The sequence below is a fragment of the Pantherophis guttatus genome, chromosome 15 (assembly GCF_059756535.1).
Source record: "Pantherophis guttatus breed Tessera chromosome 15, ASM5975653v1, whole genome shotgun sequence".
Taxonomy (NCBI): domain Eukaryota; kingdom Metazoa; phylum Chordata; class Lepidosauria; order Squamata; family Colubridae; genus Pantherophis; species Pantherophis guttatus.
The window spans coordinates 6,676,483-6,696,213 of NC_142077.1; the positions used below are offsets into that span (position 1 = coordinate 6,676,483).

At 46.7% G+C, this 19,731-nt stretch overlaps 1 protein-coding gene across 1 annotated transcript; it reads right to left on the reverse strand.

The window, feature by feature from the left end:
- Positions 1-6,392: 6,392 nt before the first annotated feature.
- On the reverse strand, positions 6,393-19,198 carry LOC117670890 (solute carrier family 2, facilitated glucose transporter member 5-like). The gene is made up of 12 exons (XM_034426421.3): positions 18,839-19,198; positions 16,361-16,459; positions 15,225-15,379; positions 14,221-14,345; positions 12,821-12,973; positions 12,610-12,735; positions 11,492-11,679; positions 10,443-10,553; positions 9,445-9,546; positions 8,432-8,507; positions 7,595-7,722; positions 6,393-6,728 (listed from the first exon to the last, which is right to left on the reverse strand). The coding sequence occupies exons 1-12, from the start codon at positions 18,890-18,892 to the stop codon at positions 6,471-6,473; spliced, it is 1,575 nt and encodes a 524-aa protein (XP_034282312.1). The 5' UTR covers positions 18,893-19,198; the 3' UTR covers positions 6,393-6,470.
- Between the last annotated feature and the right edge of the window lie 533 nt (positions 19,199-19,731).

Consider the following 19,731-nt stretch of genomic DNA (forward strand, 5'->3'; position numbering starts at 1 on the left):
ATCACAACAAGCGACCCTAGGAAGCAAAAAAAAAAAAAAGGAGAAAAGGCTATTTTCAATGAATGTTATCATTATTTAATTTTATTATTTAATTTTACCATTATTAAATAATTTTATCATTATTTAATCATGATAATTTATCATGATTTATCCCTTCAATGTTTTTAAAACAACCCCAAATGGAAAGAAAAGCAAGAAACTGCAAAACCCTTGAATTCTGGGGAAGGTATGGAATTGACTTTTCCTGTTTTCCCCTCCGCTGCCTGCACAGGTAGTCCTCGACGTACAACAGCTCATTTAGTGACCATTCAACTTTACGCCAACACTGGCAAAAGGGACTTATGTTATGACCGGTTTTCACACTCATCCCCACGGTCAGGTCATCCAAATTCAAACGCTTGGCAACTGGCTCGTATGGATGACGGTGGCAGTGCCCCGCGGTCACACGATCCCATTTTGTGGATAAAATGGAGAGAGAAAGGAAGGAAAGAAATACGGGAGGGAGGGAGGAAGGAAGGAAGGAAGGAAGGAAACACAGGAAAGAGGGAGGGAGGAAACACAGGAGGGAGTGAAGGAGGAAAGAAGGAAGGAAGGAAACAAAGGAGGGAAGGAGGAGGAAAGAAGGAAGGAAGGAAACACAGGAAGGAGAGAGGGAGGAAGGAAACAGAGGAGGGAGGGAGGGAGGGAGGAAAGGAAGGAAGGAAACACAGGGAAGGAGGAAAGAAGGAAGGAAGGAAACACAGGAGGGAAGGAGGAGGAAGGTAGGAAGGAAGAAAGGACGGAAGGAAGGAAGCACAGGAGGGAGGGAAGGAGGAAAGAAGGAAGGAAGGAAACACAGGAAGGAGGGAGGAAGGAAGGAAACACAGGAGGGAAGGAGGGAGGAAGCAAGGAAAGAAGAAAGGAAGGAAGGAAGGTAGGAAACACAGGAAGGAGAGAGGGAGGAAGGAAACAGGAGGGAGGGAAGGCAGAAAGAAGGAAGGAAGGAAACACAGGAGGGAGGGAAGGAGGACGGAAGAAAGAAGGGAAGGAAAGAAACACAGGAGGGAGGGAGGGAGGAAAGAAGGAAGGAAAGAAACACAGGAGGAAGGAAGGAAGAAAGAAGGAAATACAGGAGGGAGGGAGGAAAGAAGGAAAGAAATACAGGAGCGAGGGAAAGAGAGGGAAGAAGGAAGGGAAGGAGGGAGGGTGGGAGGAAGAAAGAAAGGAAGCACAGGAGAGAGGGAGGAAGAAAGGAAGGAAGGAAGGAAGGAAACACAGGCGGGAGGAAGGGAAGGAAAGAAGGAGGGAGAAAGGAAGAAAAGAAGGAAGGAAGGAAACACAGGAGGGAAGGAGGGACGGAGGAAGGAAGGAAGAAGGAAGGGAGGAAGGAAGGAAACAAAACACAGGAGGGAGGGAGGAAAGAAGGAAGGAAACACAGGAGGGAGGGAAGGAGGAAAGAAGGAAGGAAAGAAACACAGGAGGAAGGAAGGAAGAAAGAAGGAAATACAGGAGGGAGGGAGGAAAGAAGGAAAGAAATACAGGAGAGAGGGAAAGAGAGGGAAGGAGGAAGGGAAGGAGGGAGGGAGGGAGGAAGAAAGGAAGGAAGCACAGGAGAGAGGGAGGAAGAAAGAAAGGAAGGAAGGAAACACAGGCGGGAGGAAGGGAAGGAAAGAAGGAGGGAGAAAGGAAGAAAAGAAGGAAGGAAGGAAACACAGGAGGGAGGGAAGGAGGACGGAAGAAAGAAGGGAAGGAAAGAAACACAGGAGGGAGGGAGGGAGGAAAGAAGGAAGGAAAGAAACACAGGAGGAAGGAAGGAAGAAAGAAGGAAATACAGGAGGGAGGGAGGAAAGAAGGAAAGAAATACAGGAGAGAGGGAAAGAGAGGGAAGAAGGAAGGGAAGGAGGGAGGGTGGGAGGAAGAAAGAAAGGAAGCACAGGAGAGAGGGAGGAAGAAAGGAAGGAAGGAAGGAAGGAAACACAGGCGGGAGGAAGGGAAGGAAAGAAGGAGGGAGAAAGGAAGAAAAGAAGGAAGGAAGGAAACACAGGAGGGAAGGAGGGACGGAGGAAGGAAGGAAGAAGGAAGGGAGGAAGGAAGGAAACAAAACACAGGAGGGAGGGAGGAAAGAAGGAAGGAAACACAGGAGGGAGGGAAGGAGGAAAGAAGGAAGGAAAGAAACACAGGAGGAAGGAAGGAAGAAAGAAGGAAATACAGGAGGGAGGGAGGAAAGAAGGAAAGAAATACAGGAGAGAGGGAAAGAGAGGGAAGAAGGAAGGGAAGGAGGGAGGGAGGGAGGAAGAAAGGAAGGAAGCACAGGAGAGAGGGAGGAAGAAAGAAAGGAAGGAAGGAAACACAGGCGGGAGGAAGGGAAGGAAAGAAGGAGGGAGAAAGGAAGAAAAGAAGGAAGGAAGGAAACACAGGAGGGAAGGAGGGATGGAGGAAGGAAGGAAGAAGGAAGGGAGGAAGGAAGGAAACGAAACACAGGAGGGAGGGAGGAAAGAAGGAAGGAAACACAGGAGGGATGGGGAGGAGGGAGGAAGGAAGGGGTAGAAAGGGAAGGAAGGAACTTACTTGGAGGTCATTCAAAAATGCTTGGCTTCCCCCCCCCAAAAAACGTAATATTTTACTTTATACTTTCCTGCAATATACCTCCCCTCCGCCTCTCCTTTCTCAACGCCCCTCTTTGCCCACTAGGCAAAGACAGCGCCCTTCCAACTAAGTTCCGCACCGGTCAGGCCTCGGGTTCAACCAACGCTTGGGTGGCCTTCTCTCGACAAGCCAGGATGCCCCGTCACTGCCCGTTCTACCCCTGGAGGATTCAAGGCCTGGGTCACTCTGGATTGATGGCCAAAGCAGGCCTGGAACCGGTGCCCGGTGGGGAGAGCCAATCAGGCGAGGGCTCCGCAGGATTCCGGGGTCCGGTTGGCAGTTGGATCCCAGGACATGGTGCCTCGGCGGCCCCTAAAAGAGACAAGAAAGAGAAAACTCAGAAATCCAGTCTTTCTTTCAAGTCCCACATCTTCTCGGTCTCCTTAGAGGAAGGTTTTTGTGGCTCCCGGTGTTTTCTTTTCTGTGGGAAACGAGTCCAAATGGCTCTTTGAGTGTTTAAGGATGCAGACCCCTGCCTTAGAGGCTAATGGGTTCTCACCACATCCACTAACCATCATGGTTGATTCTGGCTTACGGGAATTAGACAAGCCCAGCCTTATCAGTTGGCCAATCATGGCTTGTGGCTTAACTGGAGAAAAGCTACCGGTTAACCATGGTTAAGTCAACCCCCAGCTTTGGAGGAGTCCCGCCCTAAAGCCACCAGCGCTATCCTCAGCCCTTCGACCAGTAAGAAACCAGGATTCAATAGACAAATCATGATCTATTGAAATGGTCTGCCACCCAACTCTCAATTAGACTGCAAAGAAGGTAACCGCGAAGCCTTGAAGTGCGTGTTCCGCAGCCCCATGTTTGTAAAATAGTGTAACTGCAGAGGAACACAATTAATGTTAACGCAATCAAATAAAACACAGCAAACCTCTTTATTGGGTTTACACAGTAGCAGAATTGGGAAAGGGCGGTGAAGGGTGCCCTCTGGTGGCCAGATGCAGGCACTGCAGCAGCCAAGAACCAATACGTTGTGTAGACATTACAAAATCTCTTAACAGATTTAACAGATGAATAGAAATAGAATAGAATAGAATAGAATAGAATAGAATAGAATAGAATAGAATAGAATAGAATAGAATAGAGAAGAGTGAATAGAAGAGAAGAGTGAATAGAAGAGAAAATAGAATAGAATAGAAGAATAGAATAGAATAGAATAGAGAAGAGTGAATAGAAGAGAAGAGTGAATAGAAGAGAAAATAGAATAGAATAGAGAAGAGAAGAGTGAAGAGAAGAGAAAAGAGTGAATAGAAGAGAAAATAGAAGAGAAAATAGAATAGAATAGAATAGAATAGAACAGAATAGAATAGAAAAGAGTGAAGCGAATAGAATAGAATAGAATAGAATAGAGAAGAGTGAATAGAATAGAAGAGAAGAGTGAATAGAAGAGAAAATAGAATAGAATAGAATAGAATAGAATAGAATAGAAAAGAGTGAAGAGAATAGAATAGAATAGAATAGAATAGAGAAGAGTGAATAGAATAGAAGAGAAGAGTGAATAGAAGAGAAAATAGAATAGAAGAATAGAATAGAATAGAATAGAATAGAATAGAAGAATAGAATAGAATAGAATAGAATAGAGAAGAGTGAATAGAAGAGAAGAGTGAATAGAAGAGAAAATAGAATAGAATAGAGAAGAGTGTATAGAAAATAGAATAGAATAGAGAAGAGAAGAGTGTATAGAAGAGAAGAGTGAATAGAAGAGAAAATAGAATAGAATAGAATAGAAAAATAGAATAGAATAGAGAAGAGAAGAGTGAATAGAATAGAAGAGAAGAGTGAATAGAAGAGAAAATAGAATAGAATAGAATAGAATAGAATAGAATAGAATAGAATAGAATAGAAAAGAGTGAAGAGAATAGAATAGAATAGAATAGAATAGAATAGAGAAGAGTGAATAGAATAGAAGAGAAGAGTGAATAGAAGAGAAAATAGAATAGAAGAATAGAATAGAATAGAATAGAATAGAATAGAAGAATAGAATAGAATAGAATAGAGAAGAGTGAATAGAAGAGAAGAGTGAATAGAAGAGAAAATAGAATAGAATAGAGAAGAGTGTATAGAAAATAGAATAGAATAGAGAAGAGAAGAGTGTATAGAAGAGAAGAGAAAATAGAAGAGAAAATAGAATAGAATAGAATAGACTAGAAAAGAGTGAAGAGAATAGAATAGAATAGAATAGAATAGAGAAGAGTGAATAGAAGAGAAGAGAAGAGTGAATAGAAGAGAAGAATAGAATAGAATAGAATAGAATAGAATAGAATAGAATAGAATAGAATAGAATAGAATAGAATAGAATAGAATAGAATAGAATTCTTTATTGGCCAAGGGTGATTGGACACATAAGGAATTTGTCTTTGGTGCATATGCTTAGAGGGGTGACAGCCATTTCTGCCAGCTTAGCGTCATCTGCAAATTTGATGAGTTCCCCTTCTATTCCCTCATCTAAGTCATTTGAGGAAATTGCATAACATTCTCGGAGACTCTTCCCATCCTGCTTATCATCTTTTTGGACTGTTGCTTTCTGGCAGAAGATACAGAACAATTAAAACTCGGACCGCACGTCTCCCGAATAGTTTTTATCCCAGAGCTGTAATTGCACTCAACAATGAACTCAAGGGCCACCATCAGTGAGCTGTTGGACGGCATGACTTGGTCTGTCGTGTGGATGTTTGGGTGGTTTAGGAGTGGGGAATTTGTGGTGTGTTCGGGGATTGTTATGTGTGTTGGACCTGGTCTTTGGGTGTTACGTGAATTTCGCTGTATGGATATACTGTGTGTACACGTACAATGACAATAAAGTTATTATTATTTTGTCATTAAACAGATATATTCTAGGCTGCATCAACAGAGGGATAGAATCAAGATCACGGGAAGTGTTAATACCGCTTTATAAGGCCTTGGTAAGGCCACACTTGGGATACTACATCCAGTTTTGGTCGCCATGATGAAAAAAATACGTTGAGACTCTGGAAAGAGTCCAGCGAAGAGCAACTAGGGTGTTTAGGAAGCTAAAACATATAAAGAACGGCTGCAGGAACTGGGTTCAGGAGTGAAATCCAGCCCTACGTGGCATGGGCCCGGGGTACTTGCAGGACCACCTCCTACCGGCCTCCCACTGCCCAGTGCGGTCACATAGGACTGCCCTCCTCCGGGTGCCATCGGCCAGAGAATGCCAGCCGGTGACCCCCAGGATGAGGGCGTTCTCAGTGGCCGCACCGACCCTCTGGAATGAATTACCCACCGGGCTTCGGACGGCCCCCGACCTCCGCTCTTTCCGCGCCGAACTGAAGACACGGCTTTTTCAGCAAATTCCCTGATCTGTTATGAGATTTTAGTTGTTGGGGTTTTTACATTTCGATGTTTTTAGTTCTATTTATTGTTATATGCTTTTTATATATTAAGAGCCTTGGTAGTACAGTGGTCTAAAGCACCCTGTTATTAAGACCAGCTGCCTGCAATTACTGCAGGTTCGAATCTCGCCAAGGCTCAAGGTTGACTCAGCCTTCCATCCTTTCTAAGGTAGGTGAAATGAGGACGCAGATTGTGGGGGCAATAAGCTGACTTTGTATAAATATACAAAAGTACGAAGGCTATTGCTTAGCGCATTGTAAGCCGCCCTGAGTCTCCGGAGAAAGGTGGCATATAAATCAAATTTAAAAAAAATAAATTCAGTGAGTCGCCCCGAGTCCTACGGGAGAAGGGCAGCATAGAAATCTAAGAAAATAAATAAATAAATAAATAAATAAAGGAAGCCATTCTTTTCCCCAAGAAAGACATCTCATTTATTTTAAAAATTAACAAACAAGAGAGTAGAAAAATCTCAACGGCCCCTTCCCTTAAATTGAGGGCACGGATGGGACGTGGGAAGTGACGGCTCTGGGTTTTTTACGCCTCCCGCCATGCAGCCCTTTGAACGGATTCGACTGGTGATGAGACCCCCGGACTTTAATTTTTTTGATGGCCCGCGCAGCCAGAAGGTTCCGGATCTGCAGAAAACTCTTCTGTTTGGTCTCAGGGATATTCCTGAAGATAAACACGAAGCTAGCGATGCAAAGAGGCCAGAAGAGGAGAAAGCTGTAGGATCCAATCTTATTCTGGAGGGAGCAAAAAGAGATTGTGCGGCCAGCATAACGTAGAAGAAAAGGGCCCTCCTGACTGACTCAAAAAAACAACAACAGTTTTCTCACCCCCACCCCCATCCAAAAAAACCTCAGAATCAAGCAAAGAAAATGTGGAAATGAGTGACGGCTGACTTCAAGTCTCATGTTTCTAAATTTAGGTTTCTAAATTGGATTTATAAAGAAATGCTCCTTGTGTGTCCAGTCACACTTGGTCAATAAAGAATTCTATTCTATTTGTTCTGTTCTGTTCTGTTCTGTTCTGTTCTGTTCTGTTCTGTTCCGTTCCGTTCCGTTCCGTCCTGTCCTGTTCTTCTACTCTTCCCTACTTTACTCTATTCCTAATTCTATTCTATTCAATTCCATTCTATTCTCCTATCCTTTCCTATTCCTAGTCCTTATTCTATTCCTTATTCTACTCTACTCTACTCTACTCTACTCTACTCTACTCTACTCTACTCTACTCTACTCTACTCTACTCTACTCTATAGTCTTAGTCCTAGTCCTAGTCCTTATTCTATTCTATTCTACTCTACTCTACTCTACTCTACTCTACTCTACTCTACTCTACTATTTCTATTCTATTCTATTCTATTCTATTCTATTCTACTCTACTCTACTCTACTCCTCTATTCTATTCTATTCTACTCTATTCTATTCTATTCTATTCTATTCTATTCTATTCTATTCTATTCTATTCTATTCTATTCTATTCTATTCTATTCTATTCTATTCTTCTACTCTACTCCTATTCTTATTCCTAATTCTATTCTAATATATAAATATATATATATATAAAAATAAGGAGTGGACTCAACAACAATCGATTCAGATTCACTTACCTCAACCTGAAGGACAATAACCCCAGTTATAAAATTTAGAAGCCAATGGACAAAACCCCCCAGCATAATTCCTGTCGACCTGGAGGATTGAAGGAACAGTTCAGCTATGATGACATTTGGTAATGGACCTGCAGGAGGAAGAGAGGGAGGAAGAGGGGGAGGGAGAAGAGGGAGAGGAGGATGAGGAGGAGAAGAGAAAGAAGGGGAGGGGGGAGGGGAGGGGAAGGTGTGGGAGGGGAGGGGAAGGAAGAGGAGGAGGAAGAGGGAAGAGGAGGATGAGGAGGAGAAGAGGAAGAAGGGGAAGAGGAGGGGAAGGTGGGGAGGGGAAAGTGGGGAGGGGAAGGAAGAGGAGGAAGAGGAAGAGGGAAGAGGAGAGGAAGAAGAGGTAGAAGGGGAGGAGAAGGTGGGGGAGAGGAAGGAAGAGGAGGAAGAGAAGAGGACGAAGGGGAAGATGGGGGAGGGGAAGGAAGAAGGAGGAGGAAGAGGAAGAGGAAGAGGAAGAGAACGAGGAAGAGAAGAGAAAGGGGAAGAGGAGGAGGAAGAGAAGAGGAAGAAGGGGAAGAGGAGGAGAAGGTGGAGAGGGGAAGGAAGAAAAGGAGGCAGAAGAGGAAGAGGAGGACGAAGAGGAAGAAGAAAAGGAAGAAGAGAAGAGAAATGGGAAGAAGAGGAGGAAGAAGAGAGGGACAGGAGAAGGTGGGGGAGGGAGAAGAAGAAGAGAAGGAGGAGGAAAAGGGGGAGGAAAAGATGGCGGTCAGAGAGGCACACTCTCAATTATCCTCCATATCAGTGGGTGGGGGCCCAGTCCCACCCCCTCCCCCCCAGATGAAGAGTCTCTACCTGGACCTAATACGTGTCCGAGGAGGAAGATGAGCAGGAAAATATATGTGACGTAAGACAGCCAAGAAACGGTCATCTGTTGGAGGAAGTTTATTTATATTTCTTTATTAAATTTACCTCAGGATCCAGGCCAATTTACCTCACCTCAGGATCCAGGCCAGTCCTGGGAGGCTCCCAATGCCATGAAATCAAAAACATAAGAGCATTAAAATGAACAAGAATCATATTTTTTTTAAAAAAACTACAAACCCAAGGTACAAACGGTGAAATCGTCTAAATTACAGGAGTCCTCGACTTACGACCACAATGGAGCCCCAAAATTTCTATTGTTCAGTGAATTTTGCCCCCATTTTTATGACCTTCGTTGCCACCGTTGTTGAGTGAATCACTCCAGTTGATAAGTTAACAACTCGGTTGTTAAGTGAGTCTGGCTTCCCTTTTGGTCGCAAAAAGGGATCATGTGACACACACACACACACACACACGGGATGCTCAACCATCATAAATTTGAATCAGTTGTCAAGCAACTGACTTTTGATCAGTCAAGTAGAGGCAGATATTTCTCTCTCTGGGCACGATGAGAATATATCTGCTGAACAAAACTCCACATTGGAAACAGGAAGGGCATCCGGCCAGTAAATACTCAACTCCATTCAGTTGCCCAGACTCCACCCCACAAGGGATTATGAGGTCATTAAATGATGATGATAATCTCACGCTTTGCTATCTCGGACCCTCCGAAGTTGGTCACCCCAATCTGAGACAATCAAAGTGATGGACCAGTAAATTTGGCCAGAAGACACAACAAACTCCCCACCACCACCACCACAATAACTCCACCACAAACTCTCAAGTTTGCGGTTGGGATGAATTTTCACATTTTTAAAACAAAGCCCTCGCCCCCCCCAAATCCAGCAGAAAATATCGGGGCGCGTTCGGCCTGTTGGGTTGGTTTTCTTTCCCCCCCCCCAAAAAAAGGTGTCACGATTTTTGGAGAAGTTTCAATGGCATACCTGAAGTTCCTGAGATATAGTCAAGAGGACACAGAAGGTGCTACAGATGCCGAATCCCAGCAGGATTAAGAGTCTTCGGCCCAAGCTGTCGACGCTATAGGACTACAGGGTAGAAAGTCCAAGATTGAAAAGGAGGCTAAACCACGTTTCTTTTCAACCATGGTTTGTCAAACAAGCCGTTGACCGCCTGGGAGTGGTCATCACTCTAAAGCCACGGTCTCCTTACCTTGGCTATTTGAAGAAGTGTGGACTTCGACTCCCAGAATTCCCTAGCCGGCGTGCAGAATTCTGGGAGTTGAAGTCCACACAAGGCCAAGGTTGGGAAACCCTGTCTTGAAGCAAAGAGACCATCATGGGGTGAAGCCTGAATCAAGGTTTGGAACCACGATGGAACAAGCCATGATCTATGGAGATTCTCAATCCTCCAGGTCATGGTGTTTTTTTCTCAAGAGGCCAGTGGACTTTCTGGTTTTTCTTGAAAGACGTTTCGCTTCTCACCATAGGTGGGCTTCAAAACGCCCACTATGACCAACGGTTGCTGGGTTGGTCATAGTGAGCGTGGCTGAGTTGGCCTCCTTTACCACGGCAGAGGGGGGCATTTTGACTCTCCCCAGGCTCCGGAGGCTTTTTTTGAGCCTCCAGGAGTGTGAAAATGGCCTCCCCAGGCTCCGGAGGTGCGTTTTTTGCACTTCCCGAGCCTTTGTGCATGCCCTGCACTTACCTGCATCCAAAAGGGGCCGTGTGGGGACTCCTGGGAGAGGAGGGGTGGACGGGGCCAGCCAGGAGTGGGATTTGGGGGTTCTCCGAACTGCACAGAATCTTAGCTAGAGGTTCTCCCGAAACCCCTGCGAATCCCCAGCGGCCCACCCTTGCTTCTCACCCAAGAAGCTTCTTCGGCTCTGACTGGATGGTTTTCTGGACTGAAACCCTATTGGATCTGAATGAAACTGGCCCGGGAGAAGCCCCCTCGATAGAAACACGGAGGTGGGAAAACTCACCACAAATAATAAGGTCAGGAGGACAAACGTGGAACACACGATGATGATGTACCGAGATTTGTACCCATTCAGCCACTTGGTTCTGTAGATATACTCGGTGTAATAATACACCTGGGAAGAGAACACGACCGCCAACAATTGTGTTTGATCTCGGGGGTTGGGGGCGAGTGTGTGTGTGTGTGTGTGGCCAGGGGGGGGCATGGCCAGCATGATGTCACTCGTGCCCGGGGGGGAGCACCTGTGGTGGCCCGAGTGCTCTGTCAGCGAAAATGGGCTCCCGAGCTCCGTTTTTGGCTGTGACACGTCCTGCGATAACAGAACTTGGGAGGGCAGCCCATATGCGCCAGATCTAAGCACCCTGCGGACTGGGATATGCCCCCTGGGCTTTGAGTTCGACACCCCTCCTCTGGGGGCTACCCCTAATTCGAAAGCATCAGAAAACCCTCCATAATTTCTGATACGCCATGCAGTGGTGGGATTCAGATAATTTAACAACCAGTTCTCTGCCCTAATGACCGGCTGGGTGGGCGTGGCCATGGTGGGCATGGCCAGGGGTGTGTGACAGGCAGCACCTCCCTCACGCCCTGTTTTGGGCCTAGTAGGCCTCCCTGAAGCCTCCTAGGAGCGAAAACGGGCCTAGGAAGCCTCCTGGGAGCCCAGCAGGATTAAGAGTCCCTGTTGGGCCTAGGAGGCTTCCCTGCACTTACCTGGGAGCCAAAATGGGGCACATGGGGACTCCTGGAAGGGGCAGGGTGGGGCAGGGCCGGTCTGCAATTTAACTACCGGCTCGCCCGAACCGGCTGAATTCCACCACTGATGCCATGGTGCCAACATTGAAGTTCTCCAGATGTTTCAGAACTTCATTTTCCAGACCCCCCTGGCCACCATAGGCAAGGTGGGCTGGGAACTGGGGTCATCATAGCCCCCCCAAATCTCTTGAGGGGGCTGGTGGTTTGTAGCAGGATGGGGCAGAGAACCCAGATGGCCAATTGGCAGGTCCCGGAGTCTTCCCTCTCCTCCCCTCAAGCCAGCCCCAGCCTGGGCCTTACAGCGTTGACCCCTGTGAATTGTTGACCGGCCATCAGGAGGATAACATAAATGATCTGCTTCCGTAGACCTTTGTATCTAAGCCGGTTCAACACGCTCAGTTCTTTTTCTTCCATCTCAGCTATATCTTCTTGATGAAGTTCCTCGATCTCTTCCTGAACGTCCTCCTTGGCTCGTAGGACCCTCAAGACTGTGGGGGACAGGAGGGGAAAACGGGCAAAAAGGACGCCCCAAAAAAACATGTTAGTAGACCTACTACACCAGGGGTCAGCAATCTGTGGCTCTGGAGCCGCAATGTGGCTCTTTCACCCCTCTGCTGCGGCTCCGTGTCACTCAAAATATCACTCGCAGCTGCCAATGTGTGACACTTGCCAGCACGTGATTTGTTGAACTTTTCAACCCCCGGTAGGCCAACCATGGATAAATCCACGAGAAGAAAAGTTTCAGAAGAAAACAGAACGTTTAATTCGATTACATATGCTAGTTTTGTGGCTGCTCAAGAAATAGTCAGGCACGGGAAGGTTTTTGTGGCTACCGGTGTTTTCTTTTCTGTGGGAAACGGGTCCAAATGGCTCTTTGAGTGTTTAAGGTTGCAGGCCCCTGTACTATGCAAACATTCAAAATCCAGCCCACATCATCAAAACAATAGCGAACCCTCTGCAACAATCCAAATTCTTTCTGAGACCAGTTATGGAACATCTTGAGATGTTTGTATCTCGTGGCTGAATGGGATCTGGCTTCTTGGGACCGAAACATCTGTCTACTCCACTGCTCGAGCAGCAGACCCTTACAGAATCATAGAATGACAGGGGCTCCCTCCAAGAAGAGGGAGTCAAGCTATTCTCCAAAGCACCTGAAGGCAGGAGAAGAAGCAACGGGTGGAAACTAATCAAGGAGAGAAGCAACTTAGAACTAAGGAGAAATTTCCTGACAGTGAGAACAATTAACCCATGGAACAACTTGCCACCAGAAGTTGTGAATGCTCCAACACTGGAAGTTTTTAAGAAGAGGTTGGATAACCATTTGACTGAAATGGTGTAGGGTTTCCTGCCTGAGCAACGGGTTAGACTAGGAGACCTCCAAGGTCCCTCCCAACTCTGTTATTCTGTTATTATTATACCTTGTCTTGCTTTCTCCTCGTTCTTCCTCTGAATCAACAGGAAGCGTGGACTTTCGGGGAACTTGGGCAGGATGAAGAGCTGGAACACCGCAAGAATCCCAGTTAGACTCAGCAAGATGGCCCATTCTGCGTCAGGAGAAGAAACCAAGTCACCAACATGGCCCCATCCCTGAACCCTGGCTAGATATCCCAACCTGCCCTTCCGACTTACTTTTATGGGAACCTAGGAGCTCATGAAGGCCAAGGATCTGCGAGAACAGGACCCCGCTAGCAACGGCAACCATCGCCATGGTCATGATGCCCCCTCTTAAATTTCGGGGAGCAATTTCGGCAAGGTACAACGGTACAGCACAGGAGAGGATCCCTGGTTTAAAGTGGGAGACAGAGAGGAGCCTAATGATCTCCGGGCGAAGTGGGAGACAGAGAGGAGCCTACTGATTTCCGGGCGAAGTGGGAGACAGAGAGGAGCCTACAGATTTCCGGGCAAAGTGGGAGACAGAGAGGAGCCTAATGATTTCTGGGCGAAGTGGGAGACAGAGAGGAGCCTACTGATCTCCAGGCGAAGTGGGAGACAGAGAGGAGCCTACTGATCTCCGGGCGAAGTGGGAGACAGAGAGGAGCCTACAGATTTCCGGGCGAAGTGGGAGACAGAGAGGAGCCTACTGATCTCCGGGCGAAGTGGGAGACAGAGAGGAGCCTACTGATCTCCGGGTGAAGTGGGAGACAGAGAGGAGCCTAATGATCTCTGGGCGAAGTGGGAGACAGACAGGAGCCTACTGATTTCTGGGCGAAGTGGGAGACAGAGAGGAGCCTAATGATCTCCGGGTGAAGTGGGAGACAGAGAGGAGCCTAATGATCTCCGGGCGAAGTGGGAGACAGAGAGGAGCCTACAGATTTCCGGGCGAAGTGGGAGACAGAGAGGAGCCTAATGATCTCTGGGTGATGTGAGAATCAGCTATCTCTTACTCACGTCTAAAAAATTCTGGGGTTCAAGGCTCCAAATTCACATTGGGAACCCGAAAGGGGAGGTGGAACCCCAATGCTAACCCTGGTTCTATATCCAGGCCCCCAAAGAGGTTTGGTTCTCTACCAACTTGTCGAGATGCTCAGAGAAAGTTGGATGTTATTGCAACAATGGGGCTAGTCTTTTTAAGTGGGGAGACGGGAAGAACCCCCAAAGCTGACGTTTGCAGATGCTCGCTTTGCCCATTGCGTATTTTACGCAGCAAACCCACATCCAGTCCTCTGCTATCAAAATGAGACATTGATGGACACTTCAATGCATCATTATTGTAATTCTTCATGTATCAATTTCTCCCCAAGAGGAAAAAAAATCTTAAACTCCATTCCTCATATCTACCGATAAGGGGTGGTGGTGGAAAATACACCGAATTTTGGAGAGACACAAAACGAGTCTAGCTGAGATGGACCTCAAGGTGCCTCTGAGCATGCAAAGAGTGTTTTCCCCCCTTGTCCCCAGCAAGCAGCTCCAGTCAGAAAGGAGCAACGCGCGATGTTTTTCAGCCAACATTCGCGGCGAGACGGCTTCTAGTTGCCGCCTAACCGCGGTTTTTTTCCCCCCCGAACCCAAAAACATTTGGTCTTTCTTACCTGAGCAGATCCCGCTGAGCAGGCGCGAAAATATGGTGTAGTCATAAGTGTGGACGATGGTTGAAAACCCCAAAAAGATGGCGGAAATGAAAGCTAAGAGGTTTGTTATCACTAGGGTACCCTTCCTGAAAGAAAAATAGACATACAGGAAGTCCTCGACTTACGACAGTTCGTTTAGTGACCGTTCAAATTTACAACAGTACTGTTCACTTAACAACTCTGGCAAGAGTGGTCATAACATGAGGCCACACCCACTTAACAACTGTCTTCCTTAGCAGCAGGAATTTCGGGCTCCCTTGTGGTTGTAGATACACACTTGACAATTGGTCTTCTTTCTAACTACCCTGTTTCTCCAAAAATAAGACCCAGCTGGAAAATAACCCCTAGCATGATTTTTCAGGATGCTCGTAATATAAACCCTACCCCCAAAATAAGCCCCAGTTAAGATCGTCAGCCAGATGGATGCATTTAATACCGTATTTCCCCCAAAATAAGACCTACCCAGAAAATAAACCCTAATGCGTCTTTTGGAGCAAAAATTAATATAAGACCCGGTCTTATTTTTGGGGGAACACGGTATGGTTTATTTACTGGGGAACTGGCTCCCCCATAAACTGACTCTCTTTTCGTGGGGGTGGGGGTGGAAAATCAAGAATTGGAAAAAGGGACGAATCTGAATTTTTAAAAGAAGTCATGGTTTATATAGGTTGCCGACACGACGTTGCAAAGGATGATCCCGGAGCCAAACCAAGATAATCAAGTCACGCACGTCCGAGAGATCAAAAGGATTTCTTTCTGAAATGAAGGATTCCTTCCCCCCCCCTTTTTTTTTAATCCCAGGGACAAGTGGAAGGTCCGTCTCAGAAGCGCAAATGCAAGATTTAATCCGTAAAATAAAAATTAAAAAGCTTGGATCAACGAGGATGGATTTACAGTTACGGTGGGTGGGTGGAACAACTGAAGAGGGCAGATTTATTCCACCTGGTGTCTCGTATTATTATTACCTGCCGCAGGTATCAGCCATGGGGCAAACCATAAGAGATCCAGTGACGCCTCCCAGAGAGTAGATCACATTGGTCAAAGTCAAGAGGAAATTCATAGTATTCTGATTCTCCTTCTTCTTCATCTTCAGAGTGATGTTGTAGTCTTCTTGGATCAGCTGGACAGAAAATGGCACGCTCAGCAGTAGCAAAAATGGGCCGACCCTTTGGATTTCTGGGGACCCTTTCAAAAAGGGAAATGGGGCAGGGGGTGGTGGGATCTGGTACCTGAACCCCACAGGCCGGGGTGAAATCCAGCAGGTTCTGACAGGTTCTGGAGAACCGGGAGCGGAAATGTTGAGTAGTTCGGAGAACCGGCAAATACCTACCTCTGGCTGGCCCCAGAGTGTGGTGGGAAGGGAGATTTTGCAATATCCTTCCCCCAGGAGTGGGGAGGGAATGGAGATTTTGCAGTATCCTTCTCCCAGGAGTGGGGTGGGAATGGAGATTTTACAGTATCTTTCCCCCACAGTGGGGAGGAAATAAGAGTTTTTGTAATATCCTTCCCCCGGAGTGGGGAGGGAATGGGGATTTTGCAGTATCCTTCCCCCAGAGTGGGGAGGGAATGGGGATTTTGCAGTATCCTTCCCCTGGAGGGGGGCGGGAATGGGGATTTTGCAGTATCCTTCCCCCAGAGTGGGGAGGGAATGGGGATTTTGCAGTATCCTTCCCCTGGAGGGGGGCGGGAATGGGGATTTTACAGTATCTTTCCCCCAGAGTGGGGAGGGAATGGGGATTTTACACTATCCTTCCCCCGGAGTGGGGAGGGAATGGGGATTTTGCAGTATCCTTCCCCTGGAGGGGGGCGGGAATGGGGATTTTACAGTATCCTTCCCCCAGAGTGGGGAGGGAATGGGGATTTTGTAATATCCTTCCCCCGGAGTGGGGAGGGAATGGAGATTTTACACTATCCGGCCCCGGAGTGGGGTGGGAATGGGAATTTTGCAGTATCCTTCCCCCCAGGAGTGGGGTGGGAATGGGGATTTTGCAGTATCCTTCCCCTTCCACGCCCACCAAGCTACGCCCACCAAGCCACGCCCACAGAACCGGTAGTTTTTAAAAAATGTGAATTCCACCGCTGCCCACAGGGCACCACTTACCGATGCGGGATGGTTCACCACCCAGAGATTGTAACCGTATTGGAAAGAGGACCCAAAGGTTAAGATGATTGTCATGGTCATCAGAGGCCTGGTCAGTTCCTGCCAAGAGGGAAAGAGGGAAAGAGAGAGAGAGAGAGAAGGAGGGGGGTCAGAAGCCCAGCGGTCGTGGCCAGGGGGAGCCAGGTTGGGGTGGGTCAAGCCTTCCAAGGGAGGGGAGGTCTTAGCTTCAGCTAAGACAGCAACAGAAAGCGATGGGAGTTGAGCCTTTAGTTTCGTTTTTTCTTTCTTTCTTTCTTTCTTGGATTTAGATTTATATTTTTATCAGGGAGAGAATACAGAATACAATACCGAATTACAAGAGTTGGTTGGAAGGGACCTTATAGGTCATCTAGTCCAACCCCCCTGCTCACACCATTTCTGACAGAGGGCAGTGCAGTCTCTTCTTGAAAGGAGGGAGGGAGGGAAGAATAAAATGGAGGAAGGAAGGAAGGAAGACAAGTAGAGAGGGAGGGAAGGATAAAATGGAGGGAGGGAGGGATAAATGGGGAGAAGTAGAGAGGGAGGGAAGGATAAAATGAAGGAAGGAAGGAAGGAAGACAAGTAGAGAGGGAGGGAAGGATAAAATGGAGGGAGGGAGGGATAAATGGGGAGAAGTAGAGAGGGAGGGAAGGATAAAATGGAGGGAGGGAGGGATAAATGGGGAGAAGTAGAGAGGGAGGGAAGGATAAAATGAAGGAAGGAAGGAAGACAAGTAGAGAGGGAGGGAAGGATAAAATGGAGGGAGGGAGGGATAAATGGGGAGAAGTAGAGAGGGAGGGAAGGATAAAATGAAGGAAGGAAGGAAGGAAGGAAGGGAGACAAGTAGAGAGGGAGGGAAGGATAAAATGGAGGGAGGGAGGGATAAATGGAGAGAAGTAGAGTGAGGGAAGGATAAAATGGAAGGAAGGAAGGAAGGAATACATGGAGACAAGTAGAGAGGGAGGGATAAAATGGAGGGAGGGAGGCATAAATGGAGAGAAGTAGAGAGGGAGGGAAGGATAAAATGAATGAATGAATGAATGAATGAATGAAGGAAGGAAGGAAGGAAGGAAGGAAGGAAGGGAGACAAGTAGAGAGGGAGGGAAGGATAAAATGGAGGGAGGGAGGCATAAATGGAGAGAAGTAGAGAGGGAGGGAAGGATAAAATGGAAGGGAGGAAGGAAGGAATAAATGGAGACAAGTAGAGAGGGAGGGAAGGATAAAATGGAGGAAGAAAGGAAAGAAGGACGGATGGACGGACGGACAGACGGATAGAAGGAAGGAAGGGAGACAAGTAGAGAGGGAGGGAAGAATAAAATGGAGGGAGGGAAGGATGATGGATGGATGGAAGGAAGGAAGGAAGGAAAAAGGACAAACCACACCACCAATAAAACAGCAAATGTATATAGCATTGCGTTCACGCTTCCAGCTTTCCTTAAGTAATTCTCTTAAATTAAAAATAAAAGTAAAACATACCTTGTGGTTTTCCGTGAATCTGATTCTACTGCTTGGAAGATTACAAGGGATGTTTTTAATTAATTTTTTTAAAAAAAAACAAACTTCCAAATATTTATTTTAACAAGTGACCCATACCCAAACGTTCAAACATGGGAAGCAAAACCTACTACGCATCTCCAACAAAGATTAAACCTTTCAAAGTTTCTAAAGAAACTTTAAAGAGCAGCTGTGGCTAAAATGCAGCTCTTATATATAAATATCATCAGCCACTATCCAATAAATCCCTTTTTTTTGGTCCCTTCTAAAGTCACCGTCTTTTCAATTTTAAGAGGCTCTCTTAAAGGACAGGCATTGAAATCGTCGCGTTTTCCCACTTCAAAGCAGGCGTTTTCCCTAAACAATTATTATTTTTTTCTATTCTATTTTTGCACGCCACAGGTGGCTAGTCCTCATGAGGTAGGTGAGAAGGCACAATCAGGTTGTCCCCTTGCCAAAAATACAGGTAGTCCTCGACTTACCGCAGTTGGCTTATTGACCGTTCCAAGTCGCAACAGCGTTGAAAAATGGGACTTACGACCGTTTTTCAAAGTTACGACCTTTGCAGCATTCCCCAAGGTCACATGATCAAAATCAAGAATGCTTGGCAACTGACATGTACTTATGACAGTTGCAGTGTTCCCGCTCTTTGGCGACCTTCCGACGAGCAACGTCCACGGAAGGGAAGCCAGATTTCGCGCTTATCGGCCGTGTTACTAACCCATCAACCGCCGTGATTCATTTAACGACGACGGCAAGGTAAGGTCGACAAAAAGGGGACAAAATTCACTTCGCAAAGGTCTCCCTTTAGCGACGGAAGCGTTGGGCTCAGTGGGGGTTGTAAGGTCGAGGACTATCTGCTTTGGAAACCCGCGTTCGGGATAATGCACGAAGGGGGGCTCGCGACACGCCTCCACGGAACGACTCACCGCCTCGACGCGACGAGAGCAAAAATCCAGCTCTCACCTGATTGAGATACCTTGGGCTCATCTGTTTGGCCTTTTCTGGATCTAGATCCATAGCTTTGCGGGGGGGAACGAGGATTTGAACTCGAGACTCCTTGACAATACAGCTCCCTCTAATTTAAGAGATTAAAACAAACAAACAAAAAAAAAACCAGATTTTTTAAAACCGGATTATCAACCTGACATCCAGCTCAGGCCTCTGGAAAACTCAGAAGCCAAGCCGGATTTTCCTTTGCCTTTCCCTGATTTCCTTTTTGCCCCTTCCCCAGTTTTTGCGGGTAGACTGCTCCTGGATGGGGAAGCCCCATCTCCCTTAGCAGGGGGGGAAAAAAAGAAAACACAGCTACCAACCGGCCCTTTGGCTGTGGATCGTTGGAAAGATTGTTGGATTCCAAGCCAATCAGGCAGCGAAACTGAGAAGGTTCTAGAAGCAAAACAGTTGGCCGTTAGAAGACACGCCAAGATTCAAGTTCTCTCATTATTATTATTATTATTATTATTATTATTATTATTATTATTATTATTATTATTATTAAAAAAAAGAGGAGACGGGGCAGAGCCTGCCAGAATGGAAGGCGTCACCATGCCAGGAAGTCGGAAATGTGCCAGGGAGCATAAAAAAAACTGCCACCTCGTAAGGAGCCTACCTGGCAGGATTGTTGTCGCTCCAGATACAAGATGGAAAACTTCTTTTTCTCCTCCCTTTTCTCATGAGAAACCTGTTTCCTGTAGGAGAAGTGGCTTGCCAGTTTCAAACTATGAGAAATATTAGAATGCAGAATGATAGGGGTGGAAGGAACCTTAGATGTCATCTAGTCCAACCCGCTCCTTGCTCAGGCAGGTTTCGTAGTGTCCCGGGTTTTATGCGGTCACCTTCCGACAAGCAAAATCGGT